Here is a 27,216-nt window from a genome sequence, read left to right as displayed (position 1 = left end):
TCCAACTTTTCCCAAGATCAAGGGGAAAAGCAATCCCTGATTTTGTGTGAGTATGGGGAGGGGGTCTCGAGGTCCTGAAAATGAGGTTTGGGTCTCACAGATTGCTGTGAAGAGTTATTGACCCAGCTAGAAGAGAAGCCTAGCTCAGGGCCTGGCGCACAGTTGATGGGTTTGCTTAGTGGTTATTCTTCCGTCCTTATCTGGAGCCCTGCATGCCTCTTCATAGCCTGGGAAGAACATGCTTCTCCCTGTGGCTCAGGGTGAGGAAGTGGGAGAGAATGCCAGCTCCAGGGAGGCTTCTAGCACCAGTCAGCCTCAGTTAAAATCCTTGTACCTTCATTGACTAGCTGTGTGACCTTGCACAAATCATTTCCCCTCTGTGCCTCAGTTTCTTCATCTGTAAAATGGGGATCATCATAGTACCTCCCTCAAAGGGTTGAGGTGAGGATGAAAGGAGTGAATCCAGGAGCATGCCTGGAAGAGGCAGGAAATGCCTCCTACACAACAGCTATTTTTGCAGCCAGACAGATCTAGGTTTGAATCCCGCCACCAGTGCTAACTACTATGTGATTTGGGGCAAGTGCCTTGACCTCTCTGGACAGCTGTTTCCTCATCTGGAAACGGGCTTGATAACAGTCCTGGCTTCCAAAGTTGGTAGTGTGCTTCTAGTAAGCAAGGTGTGTGAAACGGCAGAACCCCGGCCCTGGTGCAGAGCAGGGCCTGATGACGGTGTTAGGGTCTGTCCTCCCCGGAACCCCCTCCTGGGAATGGCAGAGGGCGGTGGGGTGCTCTGAGGCAGGCTGCTGCCCTGCCCCCGCTCCCCCTCCCCAGCTGCCCCACCCCAGCTGTGACGACCTTGTCCCTGCCTGTCTAAGGGGCAGGAAGGAAGTGAGGAGGGCAGCCAGCAGCTTCCCCTTTTCTGCCCTGCTCCAGGCACCGGGCTCTTTCCCCTTCAGTGCCTCAGAGGAGGGGACAGCAGCACCATGGATTCCCGCTTGTCCACCGTCCGCCAGACCTGCTGCTGCTTCAATGTCCGCATCGCCACCACCGCTCTGGCCATCTACCATGTGGTGAGTGTGGGGGCCCCGGGTGTGCGTGTGTGTGTGCGTGCATGAGTGTGCGTGTCTGCGGTGACCCCTCATCTACGGAGCCCCGCAAATGAAAGAGCTCCTGCTCTCCACCTCTCGGGGGGATCCTGGGCAAATCCCTGTCCTGCTCTGGGCCTCAGTTTCCTTCTCTGTCAAATGGCTGGGGGGACCCGCAGGAGTGAGGAGTAAGGGAGCAGGAATCCACTTTCCAGGCAAATGTAACTGACGTTCACTCCGAGGCTGGCTCTGTTTCTGCCTCTGTGAGATGCGGCACAGCAGCGGCCGGAAGGTTATTTGTGCGCAAAGCCAACAGCAGATGTGAAAGTGCTTTGGAAGTCAAGGATCTTGGAAGGAACGTGGGCTGGGATTGCTTGACCAGGATGTGAGGCCGGCCACAGACACAGCCCCGATTCTTCCCCTGGGGCCTGAATGGAGCCTGGGCCACTCAAGGGGAAAAGAAGTGGGCATCACCCCTTTGTGCTTCCAGTGGGAAGGGAGGGGCCGAGTCCTCTTAGCTTCCAGCTCAGTCAAACCACGGCCTTCTGCCTACCAAAGAGAATTGCGACCTGTGCTAATAATTAGGGTAACTTGCCCGGCCCAAGCTCCTGTTGGGCAACTTGTGAAGTCACGGCTGTCACTGGTTCCTCCTTTCCTGGTAACTCACAGTGTGATCTTGGGCAAGTCACAGTGCCCGGGGGCCAAGGCTCCCCCTCTGCCTGGGGTGGCTGAGGGTCAGGGTCCTTGTACGGTCCTGCCTAGACCCACCTCACCCCCAAACTCCTGGCCACACCCATCTCCCCTAGACCCAGGCAACTTCCTCCTGGGGTGACTCAGGGCCTGTGGTTGGTTGACAGTTTTCTCATGAGTCTGGAAGGGCTTCCTCAAAATTAGCCTAGATCCACATGCTGCGGTGGGCTGCCGCACACTTAGACCTGCCTGCATCTGCTTCCTGTCACAGGCAGGGCAGGCAGAGCTGTGGCAAGAGCCCAGCCTTCAGGGGGGCGATGCTGTTCAGTGGTTAGCGTGCGGCATCTGGATGCGGACTTCTGCATGCAAATTCTGGCTTCCCTGCTTCCCAGCTGTGCAGCCTTGGGTGATTTACTTAACCTCTCTGAGCCTCAGTTTTCTCATTTAAAAAAATGGGGATGTGAGTTATCGTACCCATCTGATAGGGTTTGTTGGTGAGGCTCAGGGAGTTGATATATACAAAGCTTGCAGAACCATGCCTGACGCACAGGTGAGTGCCTTATCATTCATTGTGCATCAGACATGGCACCTGTTGTGAGCATCCTTGGAGTCAAGCTGTCAGATTCAAGGACTCTAGTTTTGGGAGCAGGAACTCAGAGGTTGTCCTGCCCAGCTCCTGCCAATGCAAGAGCTGAGAGAAGCATATCACTCTTTGGGTGTCCCTGTACCCTGTCTTTTAGGCCTTCAAGCTCTGAGACTATGCAGCGTTCTTGGAAGGACAGTGTGGCATGCAGGGGCATCTCACAGGTAGCAAGTCCCTGGGTCCTCACCCCAGCCCTGCCACTAACTGGCTGTGTGGGCTCAGACAAGCCTCTCTCTGGGCCTCAGTTTCCCTTTTATAAAGTCGGGGTAAGGTGACGTTGACTGGCTCAGAGGTCTCCAACTCTGATGCCTCCAGGGTCTGGGCAGGCCATGTGAGTGACTGCAGGGGGCAGATGGGCCTGCAGTGACCTGGGGAGGCCTTGCTTGTCCCACCCTGAAGCTACTCTCTGTTTTTGCTGGTTGTTGCCACAAAGGATTGTGGGCCCTGGTGGCCACTCTTCTGATGTTTGGAGAATAGGGAGCAGGCTTTTGTGTCACATCTTCTGATGTTTCAATGCTAGTGATTGATGCACGGTAGAAAAAAATCTCTGTGCCAGCCAACTTGAATCCATTTGCAGGCTGTGTGGGCCCAGAGGCTGCCGTGCAAACCCGGGACTGTGGGGCTGTTAAGGTTTCTTGTTGATCGTGCCATCTGATGTCCTCACCTGTAAATGGTGGTGTGATATACGGTCCCTGCTCACAGAGCTGAAGAATGTGTGGGCCCAAGCAATCATGGAAGACTTCTTGGAGGTGGTGCCATTGGCAAGAGGGAGAGTTTGGTTGTGGGCAGTATGGAAGGGGAGGAGAAACGGGTGAGCAATGGCATATATGTTTGGCTTCTACAGGGACACAATAGAGACCAGCCTGGAGTTTGGGGAGGAGGTGATAAAGGTTTTGAGTGACAAGCTAAGACTTTGGATCTTCCCTGCAGTGCACCGTTGATATTTTGGGCTGGATAATTCTTTGTCATGGGGGAGTGAATTGTGCGTTAGAGGAAGTTCAGCAGCATCCTTGATCTCTACCCCCTACATACCAGTAGCACTGCCCCTCTCCCTACCCTGCCTCTTGTGATAACCAAAAATGTCTCTAGTTATGGGGCCCAGTCTCTCCCAGTTGAGAGCCAATGCCTATGAGTGATGAGATGTTCTAGAGCAGGAGCAGGCATAAGAACAGAGGGGTGTCCTGGAAGCTGTGCGTTCGGCCCAGGTTGTCTCCAGGCTGTGGTCCTCAGTTGACTCCAGTGGGGGGTTATCTTCCTGCACCCCAAAAGAGTCTTCTCTCCTTCCCAGAAAGGGCAGGGCCTGGGGGCTTTCCCATAGGCTAGCAGGTGTGCTGATAGGACCTTGAGCATCTGAATGGAAAAAGAGAAGCTGTGGTCCAGATGTGTCAATAGCCCATGCTGGCTGTCATCTGGACCCAGCCATGGGTGACGACTCTACACATCATGAGCTATTTGTGGACTTGGCCCCTCTGGGGAGGGTTAAATTGGGCCCTTGCCATCCTGAGATGGCATGCTCTATTGAGTCATGAGGGCGTTATTACATGAGGGAAGCCTGGTCCGTGGCTTTGGGCTCGGGCGTCTTCCTCAGGATGTCACTGGGTTTGTGTGGAGGATTCTCTGGGTCACCCAAACTTGCACACTTTGGGAAGCCAACAAACTTTCTTTCTTTCTTTTTAAAATTTATTCTTTTTTCCAAAGTTCAGTAACTTGCCCATCTTTTGTTGTTTGTGTGGTTTTGTTTTGTTTTGTTTTTGTTTTTAAGAGATGGGGTCTTGCTCTGTCACCCAGGCTGGAATGCAGTGGTGCCATCACAGCTCACTGCAGCCTTGAACTCCTGGATTCCAGTGATCCTCCCGCTTCAGTTTCCTGAGTAGCTAGGATCACAGGTGCATGCCACCATGCCCAGCTAATTTTTACTATATATCTATTTGTAGATACAGTGTCCCACTGTGTTGCCCAGGCTGGTCTCAAACTCTAGGCCTCAAGTGATTTTCTGCCTTAGCCTCCCAACACTCTGGGATAACAGGCATGAGCCACTGAGCCCAGCCTAGATAAATTTCTTAAATTCATCTCTTGGGTCCTGGCTTTTTGTCAACCTGAAGCATGTCCTAAGTCAATGGGAGAAAGTGGGCACCCCCAGAAGACGCATTTGCCCAGAAATCTCTTCCTTTCCTGACCCCTCTTCCCCAGGGTGCCCAGAATTCCACTCTTAGAAATGCATTGTCTAGGTTAAAAAACTTAACACCTGCTATGATTTCAACAGTATCGAAACAGGATACGTCAAAACAGGGCGAGGAGGAAATGTGTCTGGGTTCTAGGATGGTGAAGGCTCTATTTTTTCTACTTTTCTGTATTTTCCATATTTGGTACAATGAGCACGTACTCAGAACGGTTTTAGATTTACGAAAAAATTGCAAACACAGTACAGATAGTTCATGCGTCCCCTGTGCCTAGTTCCGCTATTGCTAACGTCTCAATATTAGCAATAGAGCACAGTTAGCGTGATGTGTTTGTTGCAATGGGTGAGTGAATATTCGTGAGCTGTTATTAACTAAAATCCACGCTTTACCCCTATTTCCCCAGATTTCCTCTTACATCCTTTTTCTGTTCCAAGATTGCATCCAGGATGCCACGTCCCATTTAGACTTCATGCTTCCTTAGGTTCCTCTTGGTATGATGGTTTCTCAGATTTTTCTTGTTTTTGAAAACCTTGACAGTTCGAGGAGTATTTGTCAGGCATTTTATCAAATGTTCTTCAGCTGGGGTCTCTGGTGATTTTCTCATGAGTAGACTGGGAATGTGCTTTTGGGAGGAAGCCCACGGAGGTGACGTGCCAGTCTCAGAACATCGTACTAAGAAAAGGTTCTGCCAACTAGACTCACCACTGTTGCTGCTGACGTTGAGCCCCCGGCTGAGGTTGCTCCCTTGTAAAGTTATTCTTTTTTCTCTCCTTTCCATGCTGTATGTTTTAGAAGGAAGTCACAGTGCTGTTCCATGCAGCCCAAGTTTGATGAATGGGGAGTTCCGCCCCACCTCCTTGAGGGCAGAGTAGCTACATAAATTACTTAGAATTTCTCAAGGAGATTTGTCTGTACTCCTGATTTATTAAATAAATAAATGATGTATTTGTATCACAGGGACCCCGGGATCTTTACTGTATGCTTTGGGTTATAACCCAATGCTACTTTACTTTGTGGCTCAAGTATACTATTTTTAAATCGGGAAAAAAAAATAAAAAAAAATAAAAAAGGCCGGGTGTGGTGGCTCATGCCTGTAATCCCAGCATTTTGGGAAGTTGGGGCGGGTGGATCACTTGACGTCAGCACAAAACCCCGTCTTTACTAAAAATACAAATATTAGCTATGCATGATGGCGGGAGCCTGTAATCCAAGCTACTCTGGAGGCTGAGGCAGGAGAATTGCTTGAACCTGGGAGGCGGAGGTTGCAGTGAGCCGAGATCGCACCACTGCATGCTAGCCTGACAGAGTGAGACTCTGTTTTAAAAAAAAAAAAAAAAAAAAGGGCTGGCCATGGTGGCTCACACCTTTAATCCCAGCACTCTGGGAGGCCAAGGCGGGTGAATCACGAGGTGAGGAGATCGAGACCATCCTGGCTAACACAGTGAAATCTCGTCTTTACTAAAAATACAAAAAAGTTAGCCAGGCACGGTGGCGGCGTCTGTAGCCCCAGCTACTAGGTAGGCTGAGGCAGGAGAATGGTGTGAACCCGGAAGGCAGAGCTTGCAGTGAGCCAAGATCACGCCACTGCACTCCAGCCTGGGCGACAGAGTGAGACTCCGTCTCCACAAAAAAAAAAAAAAAAAAAAAAGGTAAAGCATTCAAATCATAGTATTTGAAGAAGGAGTGTCTATTGCCCTGACCTCGTGCAGGTAAGTCCCCCCATGTCTTTCTGTGCCCAGTCCCAGGCCGGGATACAGCCCTGACTCATTCATGGCCTCTGCCCTAGAGGGGCCAGTATGCCAAGGAAAAACTGTGACAAGGACAACAGATGACATTGCTGGCTATGATGGGGGCACAGATGCAGGGCTGGAGGTTGGGATTCTGGAATAGCTTCTTGGAGGACGTCTGAGTCCTAAGGATGAGTAGGGCTTTGCTTGGGCACCTTGGAAAAGAGGCCATGCTGGGCGGGGGGAGTAGCATGAACACAGGCTTGAAGGGCAAGGACCCTGCCGTGCTTCAGAGACCTAGGAGGTTTGTTAAGCTGGGTTAGGAGGGGTGGCCACGAGGTGTGTGGGGGAGTAGGGTGGAGAGGTCCCCAGGGGTGGGACCTGCCCGAGTCCTTTGCTTTTACAAGCTTCAGAGCTAAGAGGATGGATCTCTGCTCGGTCTGTCAGCTCATTTTGCAGATGGGAAAACAGGTCCAGCAGGGCCCCTTACTTGCTCCAGGACACATGGAGAGGTGGGGCAGGAGCTTCCTTCAGGCCCCACTGCTGGCACACAAGTGTGTGGAATGATCCAGAAAGTGGGCAAATGAGTTCCTTCCCTGGCCCATGGCTGGGGTGGTGTGTCTGTCTGAGAGGCCCTGCCCTCATCCAGCCTCCCACCATTCATTTCTTCTTTATGGTCCAGTTCACGGGAAGCTTCCTCCTCCAGGAAGCTCTCCTGATTTGACCTCCTTAGAACTCCTGGGGCTCTTTTCTCTGCTCCACTTCGGGGACAGTGATTTGTGATTGAAAGGAACACAGGCCCATCTCCATTACTCACCGGCAATGCGACTTGAGCAGGCAGGCACCTTTGTTATCTGAGCCTTGCCTTCCTCATCTGTAAATGGGGCCAGTGGTCCCTGCCTCAAAAATGATCATTTGGAGGAGGCCCTAGCGAAGCCGGGTTGGGGGCTAGCAGGCGAATGCCTGAAGTGGGCTATGGAAGAAGAACACGAGGCCCCTCGCTTTTTTTTGAGACTGAATCTCACTCTGTCATACAGACCGGAGTGCAGTGGTGTGATCTTGGCTCACTGCAACCTCTGCCTCCTGGGTTCAAGTGATTCTTGTGCCTCAGTCTCCCAAGTAGCTGGAATCACAGGTGTGTGCCACCATGCCTGGCTGTTTTGTATCGTTAGGAGAGACAGGGTTTCACCATGTTGGCCAGGCTGGTCTCAAACTTCTGACCTCAAATGATCCACCCGCCTCAGCCTCCCAAAGTGCTGGGATTACAGGTGTGGGCCATTGTGCCTGGCCCCGCTCCCCTCTTGAAAGTTCATCTGTTTGGGGTTGAAAAATGGGTCCAAACTGCCAGGTGGGGAAAACCCTGGATGAGAATCTGTTAGAACTTGCTACCTTTACGCCCGATGCCCCTGGGCTGGATAGAGAGGCTGCGTTCTCTGCCACTGCAGCTCTGTGCCCTTCATGGAGGGGTGAGGAGGCTGGTGGGGGCAGGGTGGGAGTTGTAGCCCCTCCTCAGTGTCAGAACTGAGTTGTTCTCCTCACCTCAGGGGCGTGAACCCCAGCTTCTAAAAGCAGGAGGGCCCCGTGGCCCATCCCATCGAGAGAGTGGCTGAAGGTTCTAGCCTGGCCTGGCCGAGACTTCTCTGTTTCCAACCTGGCCCCGAGGCCTCCAGGAAATGAGGCTTTTATTTTGAGCCTAGAGCACCGGCCTGAAACCAGGACTTCGCTCTGAGCTCACTGTGAGGCGAGCGTTGGTCTCCCAGGGGACCCCACCCTGCCAGGGGAAGTGGCGCAAAGCACCCCCTAATGAGGCAGGAAGCAGAGCCATGAGCTGCACCGCCTCAGCCCTGCGCAGGGGCTGCTTGGGACAAGGCACCCCTCCCCTGGCCTCAATTTCCTCCCCAGTCAAATGGGGATCAGTAACTCCCATTTGTGGCACCGGACAAATGGCAGCTGCCACAGGGGCCGCCAGTTTACAGATGAGGAAACTGAGGCTCAGGAGGGCAAGTGACTCTGAAGCCTGTGTTAGATAAAGAATCCGAGCCCAAGTGTCTGCTCCAGGCAGAGGCAGGGAGGGCAGGCTTCCTGGCAGCCATGGGATGGGGTGGGGGGTCAGTTCTGCCATCCCCAGAGCCTTGTTCTGAGAAGCACAGAGCCCATGTGTGAAGAGCTGATTTCAATTCTACCTGCAAAATCAGAAAAACGTGGTACTCATGTCAGAACCTGTCCCTCAAGACTGGCGCGAGGATGACGTGAGAGAGCGTGTGGTTGGTCGGCCCTCCCTACCCGCAGGTTCCGCATCTTGGATTGCAGATTGAAAATACTCAGATGCAGAGCCCGTGATACAGAGGGCCGACTGTATATGTTCAGAAGAGGACCTGGCGTCTAATAAATGCACAATAATAATAGTATCAATACTTATTATCACTGTCGTGGGTCTTTGTTCTGAAGATAAAGGGAGAAGCGATGGTTTGAGAGAATCGTTGGGGGAGTGGAGGGCGCTTCCCCAGATATCTAGGAAGTGGAGGATGACAGGGCCTTGTGTCATACCTAGAGGCCAACTCTGAGCCCCCAACTGGCTGCTTCTAAAGGGAGATTTGATAAGCTACCACCAGCCAGCATACCTCTGCTGCTGGGATTCACTGGCACTGTTTGTTTTTGGGGCAAAGTTAGCTGCTAGCGCCCAGTTACAGCACTTCCTGTGCTGCCTGTGACAGCCTCCTCCAGTGCCATCTGAGCCATCTGAGTCTAGGTTCTCTAGGCTTTTGCATGAGCCGTCATGTCTCCTGCATGCTCTTTCCCCTTTCTCTCTAACCCCAGAGGCCCCACCCCTGCCAAACCAGTGGATTCGTGTGTTCTCCCAGCCAACTGCTGCCATTTACTGAGGCCTGCTGCGTATTCAGCACATGGATGACACCAAATCACAGTTCACTAAGAGGAACGTCTTGCGGCTTCCTGAATGCAACTCACACACACTGGCCTCTGCTCATGCCGTTTCCTCTGCCTGGAACACTTTTCCCATTGCTCTTTGGGGGAATCTTCTTCAATATTCACCTCCTCTGAGAAGCCCTCCTGGACCCCCACCATTGGACCCTAAGCTTTGGGTGTTGACCCAGGGCCGTGTGTGCTGGGTCCCTGGGAGTCGTGCCCTCTGGCCTGGATGCTCGTTTGGGTCTTGACCCAGCCTGACTCATCTTCATGATCCTGTGGAACCTGGCACAGTAGGTGTCAGCCCATCTCTATGTTATTTTATTTTATTTTTGCAAACCTTTTCTTGATGTGTAATTTACCTATAGAAAAGCACAGTTATCGTAAGCGCACATCTTGGTGAGCTTCTACAAGGTGAACACATCCATGTGACCTCCACCCAAACTAAGAAATCAGACAGAACCAGCACCCAGAGGCCCCTAGAGCCCCCCCTCGCCACTGCCCCACCCCCACTGACTTCTACCCATCTATGTAGTTCTATATCACATACAGCTGTAGAACTACGTAGAAATGAAATTCTGTAGCGCGTGTTCTTTTGCGAGCACTTCTTTCTCCCAACGATATGTTTGGGAGTGTCATCTGTGTGGTTGCGGGTAGCTAACTCATTTTTTCCATTGCTGTGTATACTCCATTGTATAAATCTACCACAATGCGTTTGCCTGTTTTCCTGCAAAAGAACATTTGGATTGATTCCAGCTTGGGGCTGTTACAAATAAGGCAGCCACGGCCAGCAGGCTCCGTGCTGGGTGTCCACACACAGCCACCTCTGCAGCTCCGCTGATCTTTCTGAATCACTGTCTTCAGTGATTTACTTCTCACACCCACTCCGGGAGGTGGATGGATTCTTCCCTCCCTTCTACAGATGAGGAAATGTTACAGATGAAGTAACGTGGACAGGCCAGGATCCCACAGGGGATCAGCACTGGGGTTCTCACTGAAGTCTGTGAGCCCCAGAGCCCAGTGGAGGGAGGAGGGGATGAGGTGGAGGGGGGAGGGAGGATGAGGACTGCAGAAGAGTGAAGAAGAGAGAGAAGCAAGGCTCTGGGGAGCTGTAGGCAGCCAGGCGGGGCTGCTGCGGAGTGCGTGGCCCCAGGAATGGGGGCGTCTGGTGGTATCTGCGCTGGCTGGAGAGGTGGTTGGGGAGATAGAGCTCTTGGGGGGCTGGCCCCCACTGAGCCCCCCATAAGCTCTGACCAGAAGCACAGGGTGGGGGAGGGGAGCTTCCTCTTGACAGTGATACATCTGACTCCCTTCTGACATCCTCCTCCCAGACAACCCAGGGAAATCGGGGTGGGCAGGTGAGGTTGAGGGGACTGAGCTTCAGGGAGGGGCCATAATGATAACGATGATGGCAGAAGTGTGAGGCCATGGGACACAGGGTCAGGGTGGAGCAGCCCTGAGCGGGAGGAGCAAGGGAAGGCTGTGGAACTTGGGACCCATTTGGCAAACTGCATTGTCTGTTGGGAAGGGTTGAGGACAAGCCCGGGCGTGTCTTCTTGTGCAGCCTCTGTCCTGGGCTTGCACATTTGGTAGGAGGAGCCAGTGAAGTAAACGGATAGGAAAGTGTCCACACTCCGGCTGGCACGATGGGTGCTCACTGAAGGCTGGGTTCTTTCTCTGTAACCTTCACCTCCCTGAAAATCTCAGAGGGTGGGTCTCTGCCTGCCTGCTTCTGAGATGGTGGGTCCTGGGCATCAGAGAGTGTGAGAGAGTGGGCCTGTTCTCCTGCAGAAGGGACTGGTCTTTGAACCCCAGAATTGGGGGTTCTGGTGTCATCACCACCATCCACATGATCTTCCTTATCACCATCCTATCCTGATGTCCCCACTGCCGTCACCCCCATCACTGTCACCAGCATCATCAGCAGCATCTCTGATCATCACTGTCATCACCACGCCAACTCCAACAACATCCCAACAGCCACTCCCCGTCTCACATGGTCACCATGGCCAGTGCCTCCCGGGTGACATCTGGTGCACTGTTTACACGGCATCCCCTCTGGCACCGCCATCCTTATTGCCCAGCCATGTTCAGTACTGACCCCATTGTCCCCACCTTCCCTGATTTCCCTCCTCCAGCCCCTGCCCCCATTCTTTTAGCTCAACCTGTTGCTTGCTCCTCAGAGCCACCAGGAAAAGAAACAAATCGCCCTGCGCCCTGGCCACTTCCCCACTGGCCAGCTTGGGGAAGCTGTGTTTGTCATTAAGAAAGAAGTGCTGCATGCAGACAGGAATAAGAACTGAAACCAAAGAGGGGCAGAAGGAAGAGGTGAAAAGCGGGAAAGGAGAGTGGGGGTGGGAAGGGTGGCTGAGCATGGCTGGGACCGCAGCCTGAGCCCGGCTTGGAGGCAGGAGGACAGAGCTGATTTTGACCCTGCGACAGTTTTGGTGTGTGACCTTGGGCTGGTCGCTGTCTCTCTCTGGGCCACACTTCCCCACTGGTAACATCCTCCTCTCAGGGAAGAGACACTCCTGCACCTTCTGAGTTTCCCTGGAGAGACTGAAACACACCTGCACTGCCAGGCCTGTAGCCTTGCACACGATGTCCCCTCTTTTGGAATGCTTTCTTCTCTTCTGTGTTGGAAAACTCCTACTTATCCTTCAAAGCCATGCTTGTGGGTTTCCTGTTGGTGAAACTCTCCTTAAGGTTTTTAAATAGCAATGCATTATCCCTCATCAAGGACCCCAAGCCCCATGCGTGTCCTCTGTCATGACTCTGAGCACACCATTCACGCACTGAGTTCCCTGGAGACTGAGACACCAGCACGTCAGAGTCTGTGGCTTGTCTAGACAGAGTTTGGAGGTGGTGGGTGCTCAGCGGGTGTTTACTGAGAGTCAGTGAATGCCCAGAGGTAGCAAAAACCACCACCCAAATGTGCTTGCTTGTGGCGCACCTGCTGTGTGCCTGGCTCTGTGCACTGCATGATGCCATTTGACCTCAGCAATCCTGTGAGGCAGGTCAGTGATTAACCCCATTCCTCAGATGAGGAGCCGAGGCCCAGAGAGGTTAGTGGCTGGCTCAAGGGTGCAGAGCTCAGCTGGGGCCTGGGGCCATCTGACTCCAGCACCCCAACTCTTATCTTCATGATCTCACCAGCATAGAATGAAGGGACAGTGGGTTAAAAGATGCTGTAATGGGGGAACAGGTGGGTGAGGGCATGCTATCTGCCTGGGCATTGTTGGAGGAGAGAAGCCTTGTGCCTGTCGTGGGAAGACTTGGGTTCCAAGGTCACAGCCCAGCTGGGCTCTCAGAGCTTAGGGAGAAGCCAGCGCTGTGTTCAGGTGGAAACCAGGGGCATGAAAGGGAAAGCAAGGGCTGGGGGCTTGGAAATTTTTTTTCTTTTTTTTGAGAGGGAGTCTTGCTCTGTCGCCCAGGCTGGAGTGCAGTGGTGCGATCTCGGCTCACTGCAAGCTCCGCCTTCCGGGTTCACGCCATTCTCCTGCCTCAGCCTCCTGAGTAGCTGGGACTACAGGCGCCCGCCACCTCGCCCGGCTAGTTTTTTGTATTTTTTAGTAGAGACGGGATTTCACCTTGTTAGCCAGGATGGTCTCCATCTCCTGACCTCGTGATCCGCCCGTCTCGGCCTCCCAAAGTGCTGGGGTTACAGGCCTGAGCCACCGTGCCTGGCCAGCTTGGAAATTTTGACTCTTTGCATACTCTGTAGGTCGTCCAGGTACTTTCCAGGAATTACCAATAGCTGTTGGTTAGGGACATGGGTGGGGCAGTGAGGGCCTTCTGAGGGGTAGGGTGCTGGCCCTGGGGTGGCTGGGGGTGGAGGACTGTGGGCAGCCTGGGTGAGATGTCCTGCAGTGTGTAGGAGCTCCACCCCACTGACCCTCCTGCGCTCTGTCATCCCCATGGCCCCAGGGGAAAATGAGGGTCTCTTCTCATTGACCAAAGGCGAACACTGAGGCCGGGGAGAAGCCAGAACCTGGCCCGGGCCACACAGCAGTGAGGCAGTGGCAGAGGCCTCCTGCTCCCCAGCTCTGGTCTCCTGAGCTCTGAGGGGCTGGGGCCTGGCTGCCAGGGAAGAGTGGGCAGATGGCTGGAGAGATTCTGGAGTCCCAGGGGAGCCAGCCCAGCCTTGTGGGGAGCCCCGGACCCCAGGAGAGAGGCAACAGGGTTCACACCCCAGCTGGGCCACGTGACACAGGACATGTGAGTTCTGTCTCAGCCTCCATTTCCTCATCTGTAAAACAGGAAAATGTTGCCTCTTTTGTAAAGTTTTGGGAGATTGCAGTGCAAGCCTCTGTGTGCGGGTCTGAGCACACGGTAGCTGCTGAATAAATATGAGTTCTTCTCCATTCTATGTCCTAGAGAGCAGCATGGGCGCCTGGAGCTGAGCTTCCTCCCTTTCTCCCGGGTCAGGGACTGGCATCTTCGTGGAAGGTCGGGGCCCCGCAGAGTCTGAGTCAGGCTCTGAGGTTGCCTCGCTCCGTGACCGTGGGCCGGTCCCTGCTCTTTATGAGCCTCGTGGGCCATCCGGCAATAGGGACAAAGTCCTCCCCCGTCCCCTGCCTCAGGGTTGTTGAGAAGGTGAAATAGGGGGAGGGTGACCTGGGTTTTAAGTGCACGTGGTTTTCACAAAAGTAGAAATACCTCTGGTGTCTGGTACTCAGGCTGAGGGGAGGGAGGGGGACTACAGAGGGAGAGGGGATGGGGGCACCTCTCTGCCTCCACTGAGGCACAGGGAAGGGTCAGGCCTCAGGCAGAGCTGGGTGGCTGGGAGATGCTGGGCAGTGGAGGGAATTGGCCAAGATTTGAACCTTAACCCTACATATGACCAGCTGGGAGGCCTTGGGCAAGGCCCTGGACCTCCCTGAGCTGCACTTTCTTCATCTGTGAAATGGGAGTGAAAGTATTAATAATCCCTGTGCTGAGTAGAGGGGAAGATCACGTGGCGTGGGGTTAGGCTATACAAATGTCCCCTTCTTCCCCTGGGGTGGTTGGAGGGGTTGCAGGGCAGTGAGGGATGCTTGGAGGAGAACAGAGGAGTTGAGAGGGGAGTTGAGGATTAGTAGAGGTCTCTAAAGTCGGGTAATGTTCAGGGTGACCTCATGGCCTCAGGATGACAATATTAAAATTCTAAATTTTTCAATCATACAATTTTTTAATTTCTGGAAATTTTTTAGTAGCTGTTTTATGATGTTCATGATAAACTAGGATAGTAACACATTCATGTAATTTAGAAAGAAAGGAAGATAGAGGCGTGTGTTCAAAAGGTTTTACTGACATAGGTGCATGATCAAAACATCTAAGTCCTCCCCAGGGTTCAGGCTAGCAGGGCTCTGAGGCATTTTGGGGGTCAGGGGAATGGGAAGGCATTAGAATAGCACTGGGAGACTTGGGATCCCCCACTCAACTTGCTGTGTGTCCTTGGGCAAGCCACCTAATCTCTCTGAGTTTATAAAACAAGCAAAGGGAGCTTATAAAACAAGTAGAGGTAGGCTCCTTCTAGCAAGGGGAGGTTGAGATGATCTGATTCTAGGCTTCGTTCCAGATCTCAGATACTCCTGGAATCTTGAGACCTTGAAAGTCTTCTCGTTTCACAGCTGGTTGATGCTCATGGTCCTTCTCTAAGCCCAGCTGTGACTCATCTGTGATCTGCTTACATACTCCCAGGAATGGGGAGCTCACCACTTCACAGGACACCCCGTTCTGTGCTGGATGGAGCTGTCATCTGCCTCCCTTTCTCTTTCTCTCGTCCAAGGTGAAACTGAGAGGAGAGGGGCTGCAGCTTGGCCTTTAGGGACTGAGGAAGGAGTTTTTCTCTCAGGGCTGTTTCCTCTGAGTGTTAGCCACAGCCCTCACCACACCTGCCTTCTGCTCAGGGTGCTCTCGACTTTCATGATGAGACAAAGCCTTTCCAGCTCACTCTCCAGCAGCTAGAGGGGGCAGTTAGAGCACGCACCATGCTCCTGGTACTACTGCCCAACCACGTAAGCTTGCCCCAGTCAGAAGCAGATTCTGTTTGCTGGGCACCCCCTGCCAGTCCCTGAGCTCAGTGTTTTGTAAGTATAATGCAATTTAATCTTCACTGAATCCAGCGATTGCAATTTTCCAGATGAGGCAACTCAGAGAGGTTAAGAGACTTGCCCAAGGTCACACAGTGATCTGGATTCAAATCCCTCTTGATCTTGAGCCAAGCTCTTCATCACTCTTCTGTTCAGTCCCTTTCCACGCCCCTAAACAGGATGTAATGTGGCAGGAAGACAAGTTGAGACCTGTGTCTGAGCTAAAAAAAAAAAACAAAAAAAGAAACAAACCCACACAGTCAGCAAGGGGGAAACAGATGGTGGGTAGCTGGTTGCCTGTCAGCTGAGCATAAGTTACCAGTGCAGGGCTGCCTAGAAAGCCAATGTAAACTTAGGGCTATATTAATAGAGATAGGTCACCCACTAGAAGGGAGGGGAGAGTCTTCTTGTTCTTTATATGGGCAGAGGGTACCTGGAGAACTGCATGTGTGTCGTAGGGGAAGGGTGGAGGGCTTGCTGCAAGGACATGGACACACATAAGGTTGTGAGTTCCCCATGGCTGGAAGCACTTCAGTAGAGGCTGCATGGCACAGGATTCCTGCACTGGCTGGTGGAAGGCATGGACAAGGTGATCTCCAAGATTCTTTCAAACTGCAGTTTTGTGGCTGAATTTCAGTGGTTTCTAGGTCCACCCCAACACTCTGGCCTATCAGATTCGCCCCTTCCCCATCATTCTTAGCAACGGTCCTCTGAGAGTGTGGGGTTCATTTGTTCATTCATTCATTCATTCATTCATTCATTCATTCAACAAATACAACAGCTAGGGGGATGAACAAAGACACACACAAGCTTTCCCTGCCTGGAACCTACAGTCGAGTGGGGTAACGGTAATAATAATAGCACAGATTGAGTGCTTACTATCTGCCAGGTACTTTAAGTGAATTATCCCATCTGGCTCCACCACAATCCTATGAGGAAGATGTTATTATTCCCTGAGGGGCCATGGGAGACGGGGATTCAGGGTTAGATGCTCTCCAGGGCCCTCCCGGGCCTGTGTTGATGATTCCGGGAACCTGAAGCTCTATGATGCTCTCTGATCCCCAGAGCCTGTTGTTAGAGAAGGGGGTGCAGCGGAGGGGCCTTCAGCTTCTACCCCCCACCCCACTCCTTTAAGCCTGACCTTCAGTAGTAACAGTTACCACTCTTACTGAGAGCCGGGCCTAAGGGCTCTCCTGGGATAGTCTCATTTACTCCTCACGGCAGCCTCCTGAGGAAGTTACTAGTATTATCCCCATCTTGCAGATGGGGAAACCAAGGCATATAGAAGTCAAGTAGCTTGTCCAGGGTCACACAGCTGGAGAGAGGAAGACCCAGGATTCTGAGCATGGGCTCTCTATGTAAAGGCCACTCTTTTGTCTGGGATGCCCTACTGACCTGGCATGCCATCCACGCCAGGATCCTCACTACTGGCTTCCCTGCTGTACACCACTAAGGTGGGAAGAGCTGGTCGGGGGGCCGTGATGCAGGCTCAGCTGACTGACGCTTTGCTCTGCCTCCAGATCATGAGCGTCTTGTTGTTCATCGAGCACTCCATAGAGGTGGCCCATGGCAAGGCGTCCTGCAAGCTCTCGAAGATGGGCTACCTCAGGATCGGTAGGTCCAGGGGACGCCGGTGGAGTGGCGGGGGGAGGAGGACAGGGAGGGCCCTGGCCGGGGATAGCCAGGCTGGGGTTGGAGGCCCTGTCACCTCTCCATGGACGATGGATGACCTCTGGCAAGTGTCTTCCTTTCTTGGGGCCTCGGCTGTTTCATCTGCAAATGGGGATGTTCCACCTGACCCCACCCACGTATGCAGGTGGTGAGAGCAGATGGAATGGCACTTTGCAAACCCCCACCAGCTGGTAAAGGTGACAGCCTCACTCTTCTGCTTAAAGCTGTCAGTGGCTGCTCATCACACTAGAATAAAATGGAAACTCCTCACCATGGGATCCAGCCCCTGCCCACTTCTCTGACAGCATCTCCCTGCAATTCTTCACCCCACACCTTGCTTCAGCCACACTGACCTCAGCAACCTTGTCCCTGTCTCAGGCCGACTCCTCATCGCTCTCAGGCCACTCCCCAGGGATGCCTTCCTCGGCCTCACCCTGGCTGAAGTGGACCCCAGCCTGCACCTCCAGCCCAACACCCTCTGTCGCATCCACCTTGTGCTATGCGTGATGTTCTGCTTTTGTCGTTACCCACTCCAGACTGAGGACTGGGTGAGGGCAGGGCCTGGGCTTTCCTGTGCACCCTCGTGTCCCCAAACCAGTGGTTCCCCAAGTGTCTTCCTGGGAGCCTGGCTGGGTGCCGGGGGGTACCCCTGAGCGCCTCACTGCTCTCCTTGCCTTTCAGCCGACCTGATCTCCAGCTTCATGCTCATCGCCATGCTCTTCGTCATCAGCCTGAGCCTGCTGATCGGTGTGGTCAAGGTGAGGGCTCGGGAGCCCCACTGCCCCCGCCCCTTCCTGTTATTCACACCCGCTGATGGGCAGTGCTGGGTGCCGAGAGGGTGAGAGGCGGGTGTGTTCGGAGGTCCCACCTGCATGCTGGAGATCTTCACATTTACCTTTTGGAGAACCATGTTTCTCCCTGAGATTCCCTGGGCTGGTGACCTCGGTTCCCTGGTAACATGAGCCTCCATGGGGCCGGGCCTGGTGGGCCATGCTGGTTGCCGACATTTCGGTGAGAACTAGCTGATGACCCACATCCTTTTAAATGGCAGGTGGAAGCAGGGAATTTGGAGAGTGAGAAGAGGAAGTGTTGTTTCTGGGGGTGAGGGAGGGGAGAAAGCACTGGATTTTGTAATGGATGAGAGGAGCCGAAGCAGGAGGAACGTAGGATGCATGTAGCTCTATCCATGCAGTGACAGGTGCCAGCACCCTGAGGGGGACCTATGCCCTGGAAGGCCCCCAGAGAGTTCATGATCTAACTGGGGAAGATGGGCCCTCAGAGAGACAGGGACAGTCTAGTGTGACAACGAGGGGCTCCTGGGCCCGAGGCAAATCTGGTGGGAGGATTGAGATGGGCTGCAGCTCAACCCCCTGCAGAAGAGGAAGCTGCTGTCCCTTGGTCCCCAGAAAGGCAGGAAGCCAGGGCCTCACCACATGGCCATGAGAGTAGGATCCAGAAAGAGAGTCCTTCCTGAGCAGACAGGGGCCTGGCACTTGCAGGGCCGGAGGAGTGGGGCGATGATTTGGTGCTGGTTTGGAATGCACCCACCCTGCCTAAAATGCCAACACCCTCTCCCCTTGCTAACATCCACTGTGTCTTGGAACCCATGTTCCTCAGGGAGGCCGTTTGCATTGTGCAGGGTGGCTCTGGGTGCTTGTGCAGAAACTCAAATGGTTCAGCTAGGGAAATGGAGAAATGGAGCAAGTGGTCCTTGACTCTGAGATCAGTCAAGGTTGTTCTGGTTGCCTCCTGAGTGATTTTAAATGACCACATGAGACACCAGGAAACCCCTGTTTCCGTGATTTTGTCCCCAGCTGTGAGAGCATATGAATGAATACTGGTCACGGTGGTCACTTGCTTTCAATTGAAGGAGAGGGACTTCAGCCTCTTCCTGGCAGGGCTTCTTACTGTGACTTTGGACCCCTGGGAGTGGCCCGCGGAGGGAGGTCCAACTGTATGTGGGGTGGTGGTGGGGGAGATGGAGGGGGTGGGGGGCCAGGGCTCTCTGCTGCCTCTGGGCCTTCGCTCATGTCGGTCCTTCTGCCTCCAGTGCCCCACCCCTCCCTCCTGCTCGCTCCTAGTCTCCTTCCCCGATCTAGCCCTGGTGTCCCCAACTCCAGCAAGTCCTCTCCGATCCCCTCTCCTCTGTAAAAAGTGCACAAAGCCCTTCCTTGCTGGGTTCTTGTGAGCAAATTGAGTCAAATCCTGCTCTTTGAGCCCTGATAGATGGGGACGGTTCCCTTATGTCTCCTGGGACACCAAGACTCCTCTCATTCAGGGCCTGGGTTTTGTCCACTCCCTGTCCCCAGAGTGTCACTCAGAGGAGGTGACCTCAACTGAAGAGGGCAGGGAAGATTTGGGAGAGGGTGGGCAGGGGATGCATGAGGACATCAGGCTGGGTGGGGAAGTGTTGGCTGCATGCAGGGGACACTTGACGGTGTTGGGCCTACCTTTCAGAACCGGGAGAAGTACCTGCTGCCCTTCCTGTCCCTGCAAATCATGGACTATCTCCTGTGCCTGCTCACCCTGCTGGGCTCCTACATTGAGCTGCCCGCCTACCTCAAGTTGGCCTCCCGGAGCCGTGCTGTGAGTACCCAGCCCCCACCTCTCACCGGACAGCAGACCCCAGGCCTGGCATGGGAGATGGGAGGGGACCAGACATGGGCCCTGGGCTCAGGCTGGGGAGGGTAGGAGCCCTCTTCCTGGCTGGGGTCTTGACCCAGTCTCTGAGTCCCTCCACATTGCCCCAAGTTTCTTCCTCTGTGGAATGTACTTGCAATCACATCTCACCAGGCTGCCTTAGGAAGGTTAAATGAGGAACACGTACATTGGGGGGTGCAGCCCATGGTCAGCACTTGGTCAGTGCCGCTGGGAGTGAATTGACACCCGAGGAAAGGGCACGTGTGCTTTCAGGCCCCCAGCCCCCAGTGTTATTCCAAGTTGAAGAAAGGAAGAGAAGGATGATTCATGCCAGTGAGTGTCCACTGTGGAGTGGCTTGAGGGCTGCCAACAGTCAAGGACACAGTCACCCAAAGTTGCTTTTCTCACTTTCCCCAACTGTTGTCCTTGAAGAGACCGAGGGACTACATCATGAAAGGGCCCTGGCCCGGGAGTCTGGAGACCCTGGTTCTAGTCCCAGGTCTGCCACCAGCTCTTGGTATGAACATCTGTGTGTTCACGTCTCTCTGTGCACAGGGGATGAGTCGATGATGTCTGTAGCTGAGATGCTCTCTCAAGTGAGGGCCTAGTGTGTGCTGCTCAGTAACTGGGACTTTAATTGCCGCTCCTTATTCTTCCTCCTTGTATTTGTCCTCCCCAGAGCCCCTCCAAGTTCCCCCTGATGACGCTGCAGCTGCTGGACTTCTGCCTGAGCATCCTGACCCTCTGCAGCTCCTACATGGAAGTGCCCACCTATCTCAACTTCAAGTCCATGAACCACATGGTGAGTCTGGGGCAGGGGTCCATGCCCATTTGCTGGCTGTGTCCTTGAACAAGTTACTTCATGTCTCTGTGTGTCTGTGGTTTAGGCTGGGTTCCCTGGAGCTGGAACCTGGGAGGAAGATTCTTGTGTTGGTGATGTATTGAGGGAGCCCTCTCAGGAGGAAACTTATAAGGAGTGAGGAAGGCAGGTTCGAGAAAAGGAGGAAACCAAGCAAAGACACGACTATAGGAGCAGCCCTGCATGATCCCAGAGAGGGCCTTGGTGTGTGAATTGCAACACAGACATAATATTCGTTTTTATTGCTGTCTAATGAATTATCTCTAAACACCATGGCTTAAAGCAATAAACATTTATTATTTCACATAGTTTCTGAGGATCAGGAGCTTGGGAGTGGCTTAGCTGGGTTCTTCTGACCCAGAGACTCTGGTGGGCTGCACCCAAGATGATCCCTGGGCCTGTGGACAACTGAGGGCTTGATTGGATCTGAAGGATGCACTCCCGGTGGCTCACTCACAGGGTGCGGGCTCTTTGTCTAATTCCTCATCGTGTGGACTTGTAGCAGTGATGCTTGAGTGCTCTCCTGACATGGCTGCTGGCTTCCCCTGCGGGAGTGATGTAAGAGACAAGCAAGGAGGAAAGGCAGTGTCTTTTATGACTTCCATCACTTCTGTTACACTCTGTTAGTTAGAAGTGAGTTGCTAAGTCCAGCCCACACTCACGGGGACAGGAAATAAACACTACCTTTAGAAGGAAGGAGTCTCAAAGAATGTGTGGTAATATTTGCAAATGACCACAGAGGCAGTCTCACCTAGGGCGAGTTCCTCTGCATCAGTCATTGGTTTCAAGCTGCCCCTAGAGGAGCGAATGTAACCTCCCAGGTACTAGTGGATTAGGTGGTCCCTATCAGCCAAAATGATCTTCTAGAGAAGGGCATAGGTGTGGCCTATGGGCAGCTGACACCTGCCAGTTGGGGATGGGCGGGTGCACCAGCCTGGGACGCGGATCTGGAGGTAGTAGCCACTTGGCTTTTCTTGGTTTGTCCGTCAGTGGGATGGGGCTGAGGGTAGCACCCGCTTCCTAAGGCTGCTGTGGCGGTCGACCAAGGTGACGGCTGTGCCACACTGTGCTCCTGTGTGTGTGGAGGGTGGGATCATTAGTCCTGGATGTGTGGGTGCTGTTGGAATTCCTTATGTCCAGAGACATTGATGTGGCTCCCAAATCTGTTGCAGAATTACCTCCCCAGCCAGGAGGATATGCCGTATAACCAGTTCATCAAGATGATGATCATCTTTTCCATCGCCTTCATCACCGTCCTTATCTTCAAGGTGAGTGGACCCCTGCCCTGTGGCTCTGGGAGGGGTGGTGAGGCGTGCTGGGCCCAGGCCTGCCCGTGCCAAGCTGTTAGAGGGCAGGGACACGTGTCCTCCATGCCTCCTCTCCTGCTTTTAGCTCCTTTCTCTTGCTATCCCATGCCAGCTCCTCTGGCTTTACTTGGGATCTTCCGAGACAGCCCGTTTAGGGGATGTGAATCCATGAAGGCCACCTGCATTCAGATGTCTAATTCCAGCTGTCCGGAATTAGATTTGGACTGGCCTGCGTTTGAATCCCAGCCCCACTGTCATTAGCTGTGTGCTTGGTCTTCAGCAAGTCACTTCTCTCTGGGCCTCAGGGGCATGAGTCTTACTTTGCCTATGTTACAGTTTTGTGTAATTCAGGCATCCAAATGTGCCTGAGATCGTGTTAATAGAGGTTTGTTGATGAGAAGGAGGGAGGGGAATGGTCTCATTCTTCTCTGGGGTGGTCAGGCCCAGGGATAGGGTCCAGCTTCAGGTCCCAGGTCTGACTGATGGTGAAGCACCAGAGTGTGTTCACAGCAGTGCAACCAGCAATGTGAAGAGACAAGAAAATGTACCATCTTAGGAAGTCAAAAAACCCCCCACAAAACCCAACAAAGACCTGAGTGCTATTCTGCATGGAAAATAGAGGACTCAAGGGGGACATGACTGCTGTTTCTTAACACCTGAAGAACTCTTGTGGGGAATTTTGTGGGATCCTAGAGGCCACAATGGGGGCCTGTGGCCTGAAGCCACAGGGATGCTGATGACCACAGAACAGAAGGAAGGGCTTTTAAGAAGTGTTCTTTTCTGATCATAAAAGTAACATAGGTCATTGTAGAAATTAAAAAACTACAGATGAGCTGGGTGTGATGGCTGACACCTGTAATCCCAGTGCTTTGGGAGGCCAAGTTGGGAGGATTGCTTGAGACCAGGAGTTCAAAACTAACCTGGGCAACATAGCAAGATTCTGTCTCTACAAAACATTAAAAAAAAAAAAAAATTAGACGCATGTGGTGGCACGTGCCTGTAGTCCCAGCTACTAGGGAGGCTGAGGCAGAAGGATTGCTTGAGCCTGGAAAGTTGAGGCTGCAGTGGGCCATAATCGTGCCACTGTACTCCAGCCTAGGTGACAGAGTGAGAATCTCTCTCTCAAACAAAAAACAAAAAACTACAGATAAGTAGAAAGAAGACAAGCACTCCACCATCCCCATCCCACACAGAGAACATCACTGCTAACTTGGGGCATTTCCCCCCAGCCTTTCTGTGCTGGTGGGTGGGCGTCTGCGGACTCCAGCTCCTGCTTCCATCTGAGGCCCTGGGCAGTCTCTGCCGTCACCTAATGCCAACCTAGAAACAGAACCTTGCCCCTTTTAACATCTTCTCCAAGGACTGACCTAGCACAAAAGCACTAGTGAGTGTGCAGTGAGAATGCTCCAAAGGCTTCATGGGGGAAGTCAGTGTGGGGTTTCCATGGCACTCTCTACTGCAGGACCCCTCCCCAGATCCCACCACACAGCTCCGTCCCCCAGCTCCCCTTCTGTTTTTTATCTTCCAGAATGAGGGGCTTCCCTCTTTGACCCTCATTCTGCCTTGCTGGCCCTCTCCACCTACTTGATTTTCCCTGGGCCTTCATGCCTCATTCTTTGTCACTCAGTACCTCCATATGTCTCCTTGCCCCACCTATGTGCCCAATCAGGGAATCCATCAAACAAGACCTTCCAGTACAGGACCCTCTCCTCCTACTCAGGGGGCATCCTGGGGGTTTTCTGTTGTTTCTTGAGCTCGCCCCTTGGGATTGTATGCCCCACTCTGGAAAGCTTCTGCCCAATTCTTACATCAACTTGCATCAGCTGATGGATATATACCAATTGTTCCTCCTTTATAAACATGGACCAATACTGCACATGCTGTTTTGTAATCTGCTTTAGAAAACAACATATCAGAAGCAATTTTGAAGAAAACATGTCCCACCATCAGCTCTGTTTCCAGATGGCCAGGGCTGTCTCGGGAGGTAGTGAGCTCCCGGTCAGTGTGGGCAGTCAAGCAGGAGCTGTGGGACTATTGCTGGGGAAACTGGAGGGTGGGCCAGAAGCCACCAAAATCCGCTTGCTATGTGGTGTCTATGGGGCAATGAAAAGGGCAGTACCTGGAATATTCTGGACCGGCTGGTGAGGAACCCCCAACCAGAATGAGAGGTCCGAGCAGGAGCGGCTGGATGCTGGCTTCTGGGGAGAGTGGTGGCTCCTGCCTGGCATACGTCCTAGGCCTGCTGGAGTGTGAGAAGGACGCTCAGCAGAGCACAGCCTGACCTGGGCCTTTTTCCAGGTCTACATGTTCAAGTGTGTGTGGCGGTGCTACAGATTCATCAAGTGCTTGAACTCGGTTGAGGAGAGGAGCAACTCCAAGATGTTCCAGAAGGTGAGTTTGGCTGCAGGTGGGTGCCAGCCTTGCCATTCACTGCCTGTGCCATTTGGGTCGAGTCTCCTTCCCTCTCTGGACCTTGGTTTCTCTATTTGTAAGACAAGGGTTGGAACAGAAGAAATGTGGTCTCTTTCAGTTCTGGTAGTCTAAGATTCATTCACTCACTCATTCACTCACTCATTCATTTATTCAGTATTTACTACCTCTCACTCTTTGCTGGTCTCATATCAATCCCAGGGGGCGCAGAGAAAACTAAGATGCCACCTCTGCCTTAGAGGAGTGTATAGTTCAGACACATAGATACAATTACAACTTGGTGTGAAGCACAGGGACAGTAAGCACAGAGGAAAGACCTGGCCTCTTTTTGGATATCAGGGAAGGCTTCCTGGAGGAGGTGACAGTTGACTGGTCTTGGAGGGACAATGGATATGTGATGGCTGGGAAAGGAGAAGGAGGCTTTCGGGGAAGAGAGGATGGGGTGTACTTAGAAGTAGCTTATTGGAAAGTGATGGTTTAAATTCCTGGTAACTTACTTTCCTCCCCGGTAAGGTGGAGATTGTATTAGTTAAGGCACTTTTGGTTGCAAGTGGCAAAAACCCAACTCAATCTGACTTAAGGAATTTACTATCTCATAGAACTTAGCAGCCAAATGTAGGTCTGGCTTGGGCCTGGCTGAATTATGACATCAGGATACGATCTCATCCTCTCCATCTCTTGACTCTACTTTCCTTGATGTTGGCTTCGTTTTCAGGAAGCCCGTCCCTTGTGGTGGCAAAATGACTGCCAAAACCCCTAGGCGATATCCCACCCTCTCAGTAATCCCAACAGAAAAAGAAGGTCCCAGTAGTATGTCTGATTGGACCAACTTGGGCCACGTGCCTATCCCCAAACCAAGGACGATAGCCAGGAGGATGGAATTCTACTTTGAGTGGCCAAGTCCAGCCACCCCGCTGGATCTGAGGGATGGGACGAGTTCTTTTGGAGGTATATGGACAGAGAATGTTTTCCCAAGGAAAATGGTGCACTGTATTCAAAATAAGGGGGACTTGATGCTGAATAGGCAAAGGCAAGTATGTCCACTACAGGGCTGGGGACTGCACCTATCTCATGCAGGCAGTGTCTAGCACATAGCAAACATCCAAGACCTGCCAGTCATTATCATCATCATCATCATCATCAGCAGCAGCACCAGCATCATTTTGCCAGAGGTGGGGGTTTGGGTCCCATGACCCCGGGTTGGAATTGCAGGTCGTTTTTGACCATACTCAACCCTCATCTCTGTGTCTCTCCCAGGTGGTCCTTCCGTCCTACGAGGAAGCCCTGTCTTTGCCATCGAAGACCCCAGAGGGCGACCCAGCACCACCCCCATACTCAGAAGTGTGACCCTCGCCAGGCCCCAGCCCCAGTGCTGGGAGGGGTGGAGCTGCCTCATAATCTGCTTTTTTGCTTTGGTGGCCCCTGCGGCCTGGGTGGACCCTCCTGCCCCTCCCTGGCAGGACAATCTGCTTGTGTCTCCCTCGCTGGCCTGCTCCTCCTGCAGGGCCTGTGAGCTGCTCACAATTGGGTCAACGCTTTAGGCTGAATCACTCCTCAGGTCTCTCAAAAATTCAGCCCAACAATGCTTGGTTTATGTCAATCAGCTCCGACACTTGTTTAGACCATCGGTCATTCTAAAGTTGGTGAGTTTGTTAAGCAACTATCGACTTGATCAGTTCAGCCAAGCAACTGACGCATCAAAAACCCACTTGTCAGTTCAGTAACATAATTTGGTCAAAACAACAGTCTATTGCATTGATTTATAAATAGTTGTCACTTCACATAGCAATTTAATCAAGTAGTCATCAATTAGCTACCCCCATATATAAATATACATGTAATCAATTTCTTCAACTAGCTTGCTTAAATGATAATCAGTTAGCCAACCATGAGTCGTTTAGAATAGTGATAAATAGAATACATAGAATAGTGACGAAATTCAATTTAAAAAACCAAGTTAGCCTCCAAACCATTTAATTCAAATGAACCCATCAACTGGATGCCAACTCTGGTGAATGTAGGACCTCTGAGTGACTGTATAATTGTTAATTCAAATGAGATTCATTTAAACAGTTGACAGACTGTCATTCAATAATTAGCTCCAGGAAATAACAGTTATTTCATCACAAAACAGTCTCTTCAAACACACAATTGTTCTGCGGAAGAGTTGTCATCAACAGTCCAATGCTCACCTATTCAGTTGCTCTGTGGTCAGTGTGGCTGCATAGTGGTTGATTCCATGAAAGGAGTCAGCTCAATCACAGTCATTTTAGTGACGAGCTGCCAGTCCATTCCCAGGCCAGGCCGTTGCTGGCCATCCATTCAGTCGATTCAGTCATAGACGACTCAGTTCTGCCTGAGGCTTGTGATCAAGCAAAAATTCAGCCCTGAAGTCGGGCACATCTGTTCGTTGGACTAAACCCACCGGTTAGTTCAGTCAAAGCAGGCAACCCCCTTGTGGGCACAGACCTTGCCACTGGGGTCATGGTGGTTGTGGCAACCAGGGAGGTTTGGCCCCCACAGCCCTCCTGTGCCTGCTTCCCTGTGTGTCGGGGTCCTCCAGGGAGCAGACCCAGAGGTGGAGACCACAGAGGCAGGGTCTCTGGGGACTGTCGGGGGGTACAGAGGGAGAAGGCTCTGCAAAAGCTTCCTGGCAATACCCCCTTGTGTAATTGCTTTGTGTGCGACAGGGAGGAAGTTTCAATAAAGCAGCAACAAGCTTCTCTCTGGCTGATGTGTTTCTGGAAATACAGTGTAGAGAGGGCGGAGACCAGCCTTCTACCTCCACCACCCCCAGGACTCACCCACACTCCCCCACACCCACATACACACCCCCCACAACCACACCCACCAACGTACACACCCACATCCCCACACTCACACCAACACCCACCCCCTCACTTAAGCCCCACACCTACACTTACATACACACGCCTCACACACTCCCAACCACACCCACTAAAGTACACACCCACACCCCCACAC

At 52.7% G+C, this 27,216-nt stretch overlaps 1 protein-coding gene across 1 annotated transcript; it reads left to right on the top strand.

Moving 5' to 3' along the window:
- Positions 1 to 898: 898 nt before the first annotated feature.
- Positions 899 to 26,954, top strand: LAPTM5 (lysosomal protein transmembrane 5). The gene is made up of 8 exons (XM_025400972.1): positions 899 to 1,070; positions 16,845 to 16,938; positions 17,677 to 17,753; positions 19,453 to 19,581; positions 20,315 to 20,437; positions 21,667 to 21,762; positions 24,100 to 24,192; positions 25,489 to 26,954. Exons 1-8 carry the CDS (start codon positions 984 to 986, stop codon positions 25,576 to 25,578), a joined length of 789 nt encoding a protein of 262 aa, XP_025256757.1. The 5' UTR covers positions 899 to 983; the 3' UTR covers positions 25,579 to 26,954.
- Positions 26,955 to 27,216: the final 262 nt, after the last annotated feature.

Source organism: Theropithecus gelada, chromosome 1, assembly GCF_003255815.1.
Source record: "Theropithecus gelada isolate Dixy chromosome 1, Tgel_1.0, whole genome shotgun sequence".
NCBI classification, from domain to species: domain Eukaryota; kingdom Metazoa; phylum Chordata; class Mammalia; order Primates; family Cercopithecidae; genus Theropithecus; species Theropithecus gelada.
The sequence above is the reverse complement of the archived record's forward strand: the minus strand, read 5'-3'. Positions and strand labels throughout refer to the sequence as shown.